General features: G+C 58.3%; 1 protein-coding gene across 1 annotated transcript in view; it reads left to right on the top strand.

Annotated features, from left to right (window-relative positions):
- The first annotated feature begins 2,323 nt into the window (after positions 1 to 2,323).
- The window catches only part of PPP2R2C (protein phosphatase 2 regulatory subunit Bgamma), a 130,593-nt gene continuing 120,676 nt past the window's right edge, over positions 2,324 to 12,240 (top strand). The window contains exon 1 of the mRNA XM_039232158.1: positions 2,324 to 2,437. Coding sequence (XP_039088089.1) covers positions 2,368 to 2,437 — 70 coding nt within the window. The 5' untranslated portion in view covers positions 2,324 to 2,367. The remainder of the gene's footprint in view (positions 2,438 to 12,240) is intronic.

Genomic DNA, 12,240 nt, shown 5'->3' on the forward strand with positions numbered 1-12,240 from the left:
CCGAGGAAGTCAGAGAAGACCTCCCTGGTGGAGGGTGCAGAGGGGCTGATGTTGCGCCCCGGGGCCCAGCAAGGTTGGAGACCACCAACCCCGGGGTCCCCTGCTGGCCTCAGAAGGTGACCAAGGGGTGTGTTGCTGTGTTGGGCCAGGACAGGGTGGCTGCTACTGCGGTCCAGGGCATCCTGGAAGATGGGGGGTGGGTTTCAGCAGAACCGACAGATGGGGAAGATGGAATGAACATCCGTCTAAGATCAGAGAGGGGGCAAGACTCAGCCTGACGATGGTAACAGCACGGACGAGGCTGCGCCCCTACTGAGTATGAACGGGCCACACCAGCCTGTGATCCCATCTAGTTCACAGGTGAGGTTGCACTTGCCCCGCCTCCCAGGTCAGGACTTGAACCCAGCCTGTGTCTTCCAGAGCCATTTTGCTGCACTGAGCTAGCCAGGTGAGCAGGGTGTGGACAGAGAGCGGGGTGCTGGGTTCTGGATGTGAGGTTTGGGCAGCCTCCTTCACAATGAGGAGGAAGTGCGTCCTGAGCACGTCTAACCTGCGCTTACCTGGTCCTTGCACTGAGCCTGCACACCTGTCCTCTGAGGCGGACTCCGTGAAAAAGCTGAGTCTGGGATGAGTGTGGGGTCATTCAGGAAGCAGGTGGTGGTGCTGGCAGAGACCCCAGGATGCTCTGGGGTCCTTTCCCTTACAGCCAGCAGGGGGCGGGGGGCGGACCTCTTCATAAGTCCATTCTGGTCATTTCTGCTTCATGAAAGCCCAGCACTAGCTGCCAACCTCCTACCTCCCAGTGAGAATCCTCAGGCTGCGTTCTCCTGTCCCTGCCCCTTCTGGGCCCCCCTGGCCTCACTGCAGTTTGGGGAGCTGCCGGGAGTCCCCAGAAAACCGGCTGAAGGCAGCAGAGCCTCACAGAATTGAGGGACTGGGACATTCTGGCTCCCTCTCCGCCTCTCTTCCCCTCTCTTTCCCAAGAGGTTTTGCTGAGCACCTGGGAAGGTGCTGGGGGTCGATCCTTCCTTGCCCACCCCCCGCAGCCCCCAGTGAGGGCTGTGCCGCCTGCAAAGGGACTCGATCCCTCGGCAAGGGCTTAGCTTGGACAAAGAGAGGGCATACTTTTTGAGGGCCTGCTCTGTGCCCGGCACTGGGCGCAATGCAGGGCCATACTGGTGACTCAGGGAAGGGAGGCAGGGAGGGTCCTGTCTGGCAGGAAGCCCTGGGTTTGGTGGAGAGGAACACAGGTAGAGGCGTCCGTTTTCCAGCCTGGTTCTGGAGTGCACCCAGCGCTGTTTCTAGCTCTATCTTACCGGTACGTAGAGAGATGGGCAGGAGGAGAAATCATGGAGTTCTGCCTGGGGGAAGCCAACTACCCCAGGCAGCTCATCCAGAGTTTTACCTCGTCGGATGCCAACTCTCCCCCCGCCCCTCCCGCTCTCCCCAACCCCCCCCAGCTTCTTCCCACGGGTCCAGTTTTGCGCTCCAGAGGGTTCTCAACTTGTCTGACCCGCCTTCTTGTACCAACGCAGGGCACCCTTGCCCGCCCTCTTCTCCCCACTTCTGAAGTCTTCTATGCTCCGCTGTGCCACCTTCAGCTGCCCTCCTCCGTCTCCCCTCCCTGTCCTTCCGGTGGCTGCCCTTCTGCCCCACCTCTTCTAAGCTCGCCGTCATTGGGCAGCTTTTCCATAATTTCGGCACCTGGGCGACCAAGGGGCCCCCGAGAAGCTCAGCTGAGCAGCGCCCCCCACCCCCCAGCTGGCCATCTCCTTCCTCCCTCCCCCGCCGGCCCATCCAGGCACCAAAGGCGCCCACCCGCGGGGGCCGGGGCGCGGCTCCACCTGCAGGGCGCTGGGCGGCAGGCGCGCGGCGGGCGGCGCGGGCCGCGGGGGCGGAGGAGCGGGCGGCGCGAGGGAGGGGCCTGCGGGGCGGCGGCGGCGGCGGCGGCCCCAGCCCGCGCAGCCCGGCTCGGCCCCGGCTCGGTCGGCGCAGCGCCGCGCGCGTCCCCTCCCGCCGCCGCCGCGCAGCCAGGCGCCCCGGCACCAGGCCGCCGCCGCCGCCGCCGGGCGCACGACGCAGCGCGCACCGGCCGGGATGCGCGCCCGGGCCCCGGCCCGCCCCCACCCGCGGCCGCCGCCCGCCCGCCGCGCGCTCGCCTGACCGCGGCGCCCGCCCCGGCCGCCCCGCGCGTCCCCGGCCGCCCCCCCACCCCCACCCCCGGCCGCGATGCCCGCCCCCCGGGGCCCCGGCGGCCCGCGCCCCTGCTAGGCTGCGGCGGCATGGCCCGCGCGCCCGGCGCGACCTCTGCGGATTGCATCGGTGTGTGGCGGCGGGGCATGCCCAGGGCACCGGGCACGGCCTTCAATGGGCGAGGACACGGACACGCGGAAAATTAACCACAGCTTCCTGCGGGACCACAGCTATGTGACTGAAGGTAACGTACGTGTTGTCTGAGGCCCCCTCCGGCCGGCCGCGGCGTGGGGATGCCGTCGCACCGAATGCCCTCCGAAGGTTTGGACCGCGCGCTGTGTGTCGTGTCCCCCCCCCCCGCCCCCCCCCACCCTATCCCACCCCTGACCCGGGTCCCGCAGGGAGGGAGCCCGAGGGCGCCGGCCTCCGCTGCCCAGCGCCCTCCTCCGCGCCGCCCTCCGGCAGGCGGCTTTCGACCCCCAGGCCCGGAGGCATCCCGAGATGGCCCTGGCCCTCATTTGTAGAAAGGCCATTCCTGCGGCTAATCTGGTGAAGAAATCCGGGGAAATTAAATGGCCTAGAATCCTGGGTTTGCCGTTTCAGCCCTGCCCAGAGCCTACAGAATTTTCTAGGCTTCCCAGTCCCCGGAGACGGAGAGGGATCCAGCGGGGGAAGAAAAATCCATTTCGAGGTTCCCCCCCCAGAGGCTCGCTGTCCTGGGCCCCTCCCTGTGCTCCCCGCTCCGGGAGAACCGCAGGGGCCCCTCCTGGGTGGTTTGGGCTTGGTCTTTTATACCTGGTGAGTTATACTGAGACAGGAGAAGTTGGCCCCCAAACTGTCAGAATTTTCCCAAAAAAAGTGGGGCATGCCATCCCCAAAGGGCCCTGCATCTGAAATCCCCCAAATCGGCCCTGGAGGCCCAAGCCCATCCCCCACCCCGAGATGGTGGGATCCGGAGGGCCAGCGCCTCTCTGCTGGACCAGTGGCTTACAAGGGCCCCTCTACTCCACCTGGCCCAGAGCGCGGTGGAGACGGGTCCCAAGCCGCAGCCAGGGGCCCGCGCGCAGCGAAGCCTGGATGTGAAGATGGGGAGAGCTAGCCGCGGGGAGTCCGCATGCAGCAGTGAGGACACTCGTGCGGGAGCCCTTCCCGCGCCTAGGGGCTGTGAGCACCTCCCTGGCCGCAGAAGTGTTTGCGGGTTTGTAGCGCGAGGTCCCCGGGTGGGCGCCCCAGGGAGAGGGGCCCCGCGCACTGCACTCCGCGGGGCGGGTGCGCGTGGGTGCCGCTGTCAGGGAACCTGCGTGGGCTTGGCGGCGGTGACTCTGACTCCTGGGTGGTGTCCGAGGCTCTAGTGCCTGGCTCCGCCGGAAATGAGGCCGACCAGGTGGGGGGGGGGGGGCCCTGCCGAGGCCGGGGAGCGTGGGGCCAGCGCGCGGCGGGCGGGCGCGACCCCTGCGTCCCGTCCGGGAGCGCGGTGGCAGGGAGTGTAACCTGGTGCGAGGGACGCGGAGGGGTGGCGCTCCCCGCTCCCGGGAGAACCGCTGAGTCACGCTTTGCTGATGGGGGAGGGGTGGAGGGGGAGGAGGAGGCGGCCGGGTGGGTGAGGGCTCGGCCCCAGCTAGAGCTTTCTGGGCCCCAGGGAGCCGAACGCGGCCCTTTGTCGCCTGCGTGGGTGACGCTGTGGAAGAATCCGTGCGTTTTCTCTGCCTGCAGGCTGCCTCCGGCCAGGGTGAAAGGGGCCTCTGGGCTGTTGACAAGCGGTCTGGCTCTGGCCCAGCGGGCATCGTCGCTGGTCGCGCTGGTCTGGCTTCGTGCAGGGCCTGGTTTCTCATCTCTGCGTGGAGGGCAGGGTGCAGGACTTGGTGATCGGAAGTTAATAGCACCGTCCTCACCCACGGTGGACAAGAGCAAACGTTAATTCCTTTCCATCCCATCTGCATCCCCTTCCAGCTTGCATTCCTAAATCTACCAGCTCTCGGCAGAGGGGAGCAAGGGGAAGTGCATAGCTTGAGTAGGAAGTGATACTTTTAATTCCTCTTCCTTCCTTCAACAAATACTGAGTACCTACTGTGTGCCAGTCACTTTTAGCCCTGGGGTCTAGACAAAGATTCTGCCCTTGGGCAGCCTATATTCTGGAAGGGAGCTCTGCGTGTGGTGTTGAGGGGAAGCTTTTCACCAAGTCTTGGTTTCCCCGTCTGTACAATGGGAGTGAATAATCACCGTCCTGCATACAAGGTCTTGGGGTTTCTGTGAAGGTCAAGTGGGTGAAGGAACCACCTCGGAGCAGTAAATTGTGAACTGGCAGTTGAAGTATGTTAAGCACCTACTGTGTGCTGGGGCCTTCCACAAGATACTGCATACAGCACTGCCTCCGTTCTATGGATGCAGAAGTCAGTGCTCGACTTGGTCCATGTACCGGGCTGAGTGCAAGCCTGTGTGGGGCATAGGGCTCAGGGGCTGGACGCAGAGAGAGGAGAGAGAGGGGCCCCTGGGTGTCTCGATCAGTTAAGTGTTAGACTCATAGTTTCAGCTGAGGTCATCATCTCACAGTTTGCGAGTTCGAGCCTGGCATTAGGCTCTGCGCTGACAGTGTGGAACCTGTTTGGGATTCTCTCTCGCTCTCTCTTTCTCTCTCTCTCTCAAATAAACTTAAAAGATAACAAAAAAGAAGTAAAAGAATCCTATGAGATTTTTGGCCTCCTGTGGGAAAACAGACTTTCACAGTGTTGCTTCCTGCATTTTGTGCTCAGAGCTCAGGGTGGGTCACAGATTTGGGTGTCAGAGAGACTTGTGTTCAAATCCTGCTTCTGACTCTTCACATGCTGTGTGACCTTGGACAAGTTATTAAACCTTTTGGAGCTTCAGTTTCTCCCTTCGGAAAGGGAGAAATAATAACTAATCTTACATTATTACTATTAGGATGATCAGTGATTATGCTAATGGAGAAGACACCCAATGCCTGGTCCACTGGAGGAGGCATTTGATAAATGGTACTGGTATAATTTATAAAGGTTCCTGGGAGAGCTCCATGAGCAAATAACAGATGCCGAGATTTTGCAAAAGACCCAGGTGTACAAATTCCTTTTCCACCTGGTCATTTGGCCTGCAAACACTCACTGACTACACTCCAGTGGCTCTGGTCTACTTCCTGTTCCTTAAGCAGGTCATTTTTTACCCCCTTGTCTCACGGCCTTCACACTGACTGTGTTCACTGACTCCTCCTCAGCCTTTAGGTCTCAAGTGAAATGTCATCTTTGCCAGTGGGAGTCCTCCTCGAGTTCCTGAATCTCTTATAAAATCTCCAATACTTTGGGAAAGGTTTGTTAGTCATTCACACCCTGGTATGAATTAGAGCAGATATTTTTTTTTTTTTTTTTTTTTTTTTTTCTTTTCTTTTAATAAAATATTAAATAATATAAAATAATAAAAAGTTGATATAATAACTAAGCATGGATGCAGACCACTCTGGGGCACAGAGAACTTGGAAAGGTTGGGTGGGTGTTGGGGAGAGCATTATAGTTGAGCCTCTCCAGACAGTAGAAGGATCCGGGCCCTTGACAGAGGGTCCCCAGGGGTAGGAGAGTGCCAGGAAGTCTCTGTGTGCTTAGACTTTTCTCAAGAGCCAGATATGGCCCAGGAGGGACACTTCCTGGCCGCGTTCCCTTGTTGTAGCCACGGAGCTCAGCTTTTGGGTGAGTGAAGTAGGCGTTTCAAGGCCAGTCTGGTCTGCAAGCCCCTTCATCCCCTTCAAGCAGCAGCGTTTTCCAAGCCCATCCTCTACTGGCTCTGGCCCAGGGCAGGCACGGGGGTTCCCAGCCTAGGGGCGGTGGCACATGCTGGAGAGAGAGATGGTGGCAGTGACTGGGAGTCTTTGGGAACTAGCAGTCACGCCCAGGTGGCCTGAGGGCCCACTTTTCTGCCCCAGGACCACAGTCCCCTCCCTGGAGCATCTCAGCCATCTCCCTAAACGCTGTCATATACACATGCCTCTTATATCTGCGGAAAGAAAGGGCCCTCCATTTCCTTGACCTCCTCATGGGCTGCATGTGGTTCAGAGCCATCTGTGTGTCCCCGCGGATTGTATGGTTGAGGAGATGAAGCGGGGGGCTGGGACGAGGAATGGGTAAGGTCGGGAGGGTGTCCCAGGCCTGTCTGAACCCAGCATTTGGGCAGGTTTGAACGAGTCAGCCTTCTGCCCAGGCCTAGACCATGCCAGAGAGGCATGCTGTTTGTGGGAGGCCGGGGGGCACCCAGATTTGCCCCCACGTTGGGGCTGTGGAGGCTGATCTCCCCAGGACCCAGCCCCTCACCCCGCAAGAGCCTTGTGGTTCTCAGACAGAAACCTGTGGCCAGAGGCGGGGCCAGCTTGGTCCAGGGTGATGCGTCCCTCTTGCGTGACTGGTCCCAGAACGGACATGGGAACCAGTGCTGGAGGCTGAGTGGAAAGCAGAGCGTAGGAGCAGGGAGGCCCCCGTGGGTGGGTGGCTGCAGCCACCCTGAGACGGTGAAGGGGGAAAGTCCTAAGCCAGCAACGCTGTTGGTGTCCCAGCCGAGAGCGAGTGGCGGCAGGGGACATTGTGACTCCACGGGCTAACCAGACCCGATGCCCCCCGTCTCTGGCCTTCCATCCCCACGAGCCGGCACTTTTCCTCTTTGCTTCACACCTTAAGCTGAGTCTCTGTGACTTGTAGCCACAGCACCCCCTTTCCTGGTTATCTGGAAGACGGGGAGCTGCCCCGTCACTCACCGCCGAGATCTGAGACTGATAAAACCAAGAGGGAGTTTGGTTTGCTCACTTTCTGTGTTAGGGATCGTCTTTGATCTCTTTTATTGCACTCAGGTCAGAGCTGCTAAGTTCCAGCTTCCTTTCCTTGGCCCTCCTGAGGAGGCACTCCAGCCACGCTGTGTGCTCGGGGAAGCGGTGGGGGTGGGGGTGTCTGGAGATCCCTGTGCCCGGGGGTGTCTGGCTCTGGGCTCAGCATCTTGGGTAGGTCACCCTGTCTCTCGGAACCTGAGCATCTTCTCTGCGTTGCCGAGCGCTTGACACGCGGGGTGTACGGTTGTTTGAGGTCGTAGTGTGTCCGTGAACATGGACATGTTCCTTCCTGGAAGGAACCCCCTCCGTGAACCCAGGGCATTAAGTGGCTCCGTGTGCGTGAACACGCCCAACCCTGGGGCCCGGGGCCCAGTCTGCTGACCATGGTGTCTGCTCTCAGGAGTGGTTCTTGAAACTATTGGTAGACTGGCCAGCCCACCCCTGGCCCCACTCCACGGGGACGTGGAGGCTAAGAGGGGGTCGCTTATGGCGCTACCCTGAAGGTGGCCCAGAGGGAGAGTGCGGAGAGCCAGCTTTCGCTTTGGAAGATCAAGCTGCGGCCTTCAGTGTCTTGACTCCCTTGGCTTCTGTTTCAGAGCATCGCTTCATTGAGCCGTCCTGGACTTTCACAGCCCTGTACTGGTTCCATTTCAGGGCTGGGGGCCAGTGAGAGAGGCTGGGTGTTCTCCGTTCAGTCACACCACCTCTCTGGGCCTCAGTTTCCTTATACTGGCTTGTCCCCCGGCTCTCAGGAGCAAAGGCCGTGCAGACTCCAAAGGTGGGAGGGGTTAGTGTGGCTGCCCGTTTCCCCAAAGTGTCGAGTGGTTTGCCCCACCCTGGAAGCAGCACATTGGTTTATTTTTATGTTTTTAGTTTATTTCTTTTAGTTTATTTATTTATTTATTTTGAAAGAGAGAGAGAGAGAGAGAGAGAGAGAGAGATGGAGAATGAGCCCAGGAGGGGCAGAGAGAGAGGGAGACACAGAATCTGAAGCAGCTCCAGGCTCCGAGCTGTCGGCAAAGAGCCCAATGTGGCACTTGAACTCACGAACCGCCAGATCATGACCTGAGCCCCCCAGGCGCCCCCAGCCCACTGGTTTATTTTTAACCCATCCTAACCTAGAGAGGTTGGTGCAGCCACGGCGTAGGGTTTGTCTCATTTCCTTTCTGCGGGGTGGGATGGTGACCTGAGCCGCAGTCGGATGCTTAACTGACTGAGCCACTCAGGCGCCCTGAAGGCGACGGTTTAAATTAAGCCCGAGATTGTAGGAGTTTTCCAGTGCTTGGCGTCTGTGCAATCCATGCGGCCATGTGGGGCCCCACGCTCAGAAGGACTGATTTGGGTTTTGTGCTCCGCTGTTGCTGTGTGGAATTTTTATAATTTTCTCTCTGGACCCATGCTTTGTAAGTGACGTCTGACGGGACAGTGGAGTGGGCGTCTGAGCAGAGATGACGACTGTGCCGCGTGTTTTGTGTGGCTGCCATACACGCCTTGTGTCTGCTTTGAGTGTCACTGAGCTCCCACACACGCGGGTCACCACGTTCTGTGCTCCCGCGGCGGGTCAGCGTGTCCATGACCCTGTAGGCAGCGGTGAGTGCTGACGGCCCAGAGAAGCCACGCTTTCCCATTTGAACCAGACTAGATTCGGACGCGGAGAGGAGGCAGTGACACGCAAAGAGCGTGAGGGACAAAGAGGGAGGCCTGCCATCCCCTTTTGCCCGTGTTCCATCCTGTGTGAGCTAATCACTGATGCTGAAAATGATGATGACCCAGAAGGATAGGACAGGAGGGGACAGACACAGCCCTTCCCTTTCAATCCTTATTCATCATCGAGCCAAGGGTACAGGAGGGTGTGTGGAAAGTGCACGCATCAAAAAGTCAAATGAGGGGCGTCTGGGGGGCTCAGTCCGTTAAGCTCCGACTTTGGTGCAGGTCATGATCTCACAGTTGGTGGGTTCAAGCTCTTTCTGGGGCTCTGTGCTGACAGCTCGGAACCTGGAGCCTGCTTCAGATTTTGTGTCCCCCCCACCCCTTCTCTCTGACCCTCCTCCTCCACTCTCTCTCTCTCTCTCAAAAATAATAAACTAAACATTTAAAAAAAAAGGCGTGAAATGAAGCCAGATGAGCTGATTTGGTGTAGCGTCCACACCACGCTGGTAAGAATAGATAAAGTACCTGCGCACGTAGGAACCACCAGATAGAATCGTGTATTTCGGTGATTCTGCATTCCCGTTAAATGCTCTTGCACTTGACACCAGAATTGCGTAATAGACTGGTGACTAGCAAAATTCACGTTAATAATTCAAACGTGTAGCTTTTCTTTGGCATTAGGTAGCAAATAACACTGCGGCGAGTCATGGGGAAAATGAAAAAGGTTTATATTTTAGTTGCTCTGCTTTTCGAACAGGGTGCCCTGCATTTTCATCTTGCACTGGGTCCTACAAAGGATGGAATTGGCCCTACCTTCTACACTGACAGGCTGGAATTCCAGGGGGCGAGACTCCTTGACCCGCCTCCCACCGCCCCCTCGGCTTTTGGGATTGGTAGGATTGGTGAGAGCCTGTCACCCGTTGGGCAGCTTTTCCCCATTGGGCGGGGTTAAAGTATTAAAAGTCCCTGCTCCTCTCCTACTCATTGGGCCCGGCACCCCTTGGGCTATTTCAAGGAGGGGGTGCCAAGTCTCTCATTTCAGATTCCAGCCTTTAGACCTGTCTCCCCACAGCCCTAAGCTGTGGGGCAGTAGACTAGGGGTCCCTAGCTTCCCCTGCCCCCCTCCCCACCATTCCCATCGATAAAGCGGATTCTTTTGATTTCCCCTCTTGCCCATCTCCCCTGTGTGGCCTCTCATCCTAGCAGGGGGGAGGGCTGCCTAACTGGTTACATTAGTCCCGCCCTCAGGCCCCATCGCTTCAGTGGCTGAGTACTATTCCTATGATAGATATGCCGTCATTCAATTAATCACCCCGATTGTTGGATAATTAGATGGCTTTTTTTCCTCGAATAACTAACACAGAGTGAATGAACACTGTTTGTGTATGAAGATACCCTCCTCTCCACCCCCCCACCCCAGCAGCTTTGGAATAATTTCTTAGGAGAGAACCCTATGCATGCAGTTTTACACGAAAGCCGTGAATGTGTTTGATGTTCTTGATGCGTATCGCCAAATTAGACTCCAGAAAATTCGGCTGGAATTTTAACACATGCTGATCAGCATTTGATACCCTAATGTGTTTGACCTCTGCAAATATCACAGATGAAAAGTATTTGTTTTCATTCATATCTGGATACCGATGAGATGGGATCTTTTTTTCCTTTTGTTCAATAGACATTGACTGCCCCCTGCCCCCTGCCATCTATGCCAGGGGGGTGTTAGATGCTGGACGTGCAGCATTAAAGGGCAAGTTCATTGCTGTCATTCACTCAGCCACTCCCTCATTCATTCGCTGGGCAGATATCTCTGGAGCTGGTACTGTGGTGCTCGGGCAGGGCGGGTGGGGGTGGGGTGAGAGCTGGGAGCACTCAGGCAGAGCCTGTGGTTCGGCTGATGGACAGAGAGTGGGGAGTCTGGGGCATGGTTGGGGTGGGCGCCCGGGTGGGCCGTGGAGTCACGGGTAGGAATCCGGGTAAGAAGGGACAGGAGAGGGAAGGATGGGCCACCAGTACTAAACGCTGCCATACTGTTGGGTTGGAGGACAGTGTGGGAAAGTGTCCCTTGGGCTCTCTGTTTCAGGTGTTGACTCGCACTCAGCACCCTGTTTCTTGGGGCTCTGCTTTGGAGACGCTGTCTTGCCGTGAGCCCTTAGGGTCTCCCCGCCCAGGCCTCCCTGCTGGCACACAGTCATTTTCTCTCTGTCCTCTGCTCTCCCGGACAGTCCCTGGATCCTCCCCCCCTTCTCCACTCTCCCTGCCTCTGGGGCAAAACGCTGCAGGTCCTAGAAGGCACATTTCCAGAGCTCTGTGCACGGGAGCAGGCTGTGTCCTTCTCGCAGTGGGGGCCTGTCTCTCCCAGGGTCTAGGATGCCGTTGCGAGTGAGCTGCGAGAGGAACCTGTAGCCCACGCGCCCTGGGGAGTCCTGCTGGTTAAGTCAGGCCCTGCAAGGCAGGTGCCTCGCTTCCGCTGCACCGCTGCATCGGTGTCCCGCGGCCCTCACGCACACGGCCCGTGTGTTCTTGAGTATCAGATAATTAGACGGGCGCCTGGGGGGCTCAGTCGGTTGAGTGTCCGACTTCAGCTCAGGTCACGATCTCACGGTCTGTGAGTTCAATCCCCACGTCGGGCTCTGTGCCGACAGCTCAGAGCCTGGAGCTGCTCCTGATTCTGTGTCTCCCTCTCTCTGCCCCTCCCCCGCTCGCACTCTGTCTGTCTCTCTCAAAAATAAACATAAAAAAATTTAAATAATTAGAAAGCAAACATAATTGCCATCATTAGGATTAACCATTTATTGAGTACCTACTGTATACCAGATGTGATGCTAAGTACACCATTCTACTGGACCCTAACAAAGCGCTGTGTTGTATGTATTTTTCACACTTTACAGGGGAGAAAGCTGAGGTTTGGGCGCATGTCTGGAGTCACATGGATAAGGGGCAGAGCTGGGGTTTGAACACAGAGGCCATCTGCTTGCAGCACCCACACGCCTGACCTCCACCCTGGGTGGGGGAACAACAGGGTGGGGACAGGAGATCTGCTGAGTTCTGATTAGGCACCTTGCCTAGGAGGGTCTGGGATTTGAACCCAGGACTGCCTGGGTGTTGCTCACGCCGGGCATGCAGCAGTACACACATGCCGGGCATGTGGTGTGGTTGAAGGCAGTCTAGATGGGCCAGGAGGACCCGCACAGGGGGTGGGGCCCAGGGGGACGGTCATAGCCCTGCAGAGGACAGGGGCTTTGGCACCGAAGGGAGGGGCATTCTCCAGGGCAGAGAGCGATGCTCCTTGGGACGTGGCATTCTAGTCCATTCCAGGCAGGAAGAACAGCATGTGCAAAGTGACATATGCTTGTCTCCTGACAGCGTCTGGGCTCCTCCGCCTGAGCCCCGGAAGCAGTTCCCAGACAGCTCTGGGTGCAGGACCCACCCCAGGATGGGCTCTGCCGCCTTGTACAATGGGGGCTATTTGTCCTCCAGGACCCGGGGCTGAAGGGCCCATTGAAGCAGAACAAAGGCAGCTTAGAGGTGCCGGCTGCCCTGAGCAGGGATGGAGCAGGGATGGGATCGCCAGCTCAGGACTG

This window comes from Hyaena hyaena, unplaced genomic scaffold (assembly GCF_003009895.1).
Source record: "Hyaena hyaena isolate Hyena2069 unplaced genomic scaffold, ASM300989v1 scaffold_63, whole genome shotgun sequence".
NCBI lineage: Eukaryota > Metazoa > Chordata > Mammalia > Carnivora > Hyaenidae > Hyaena > Hyaena hyaena.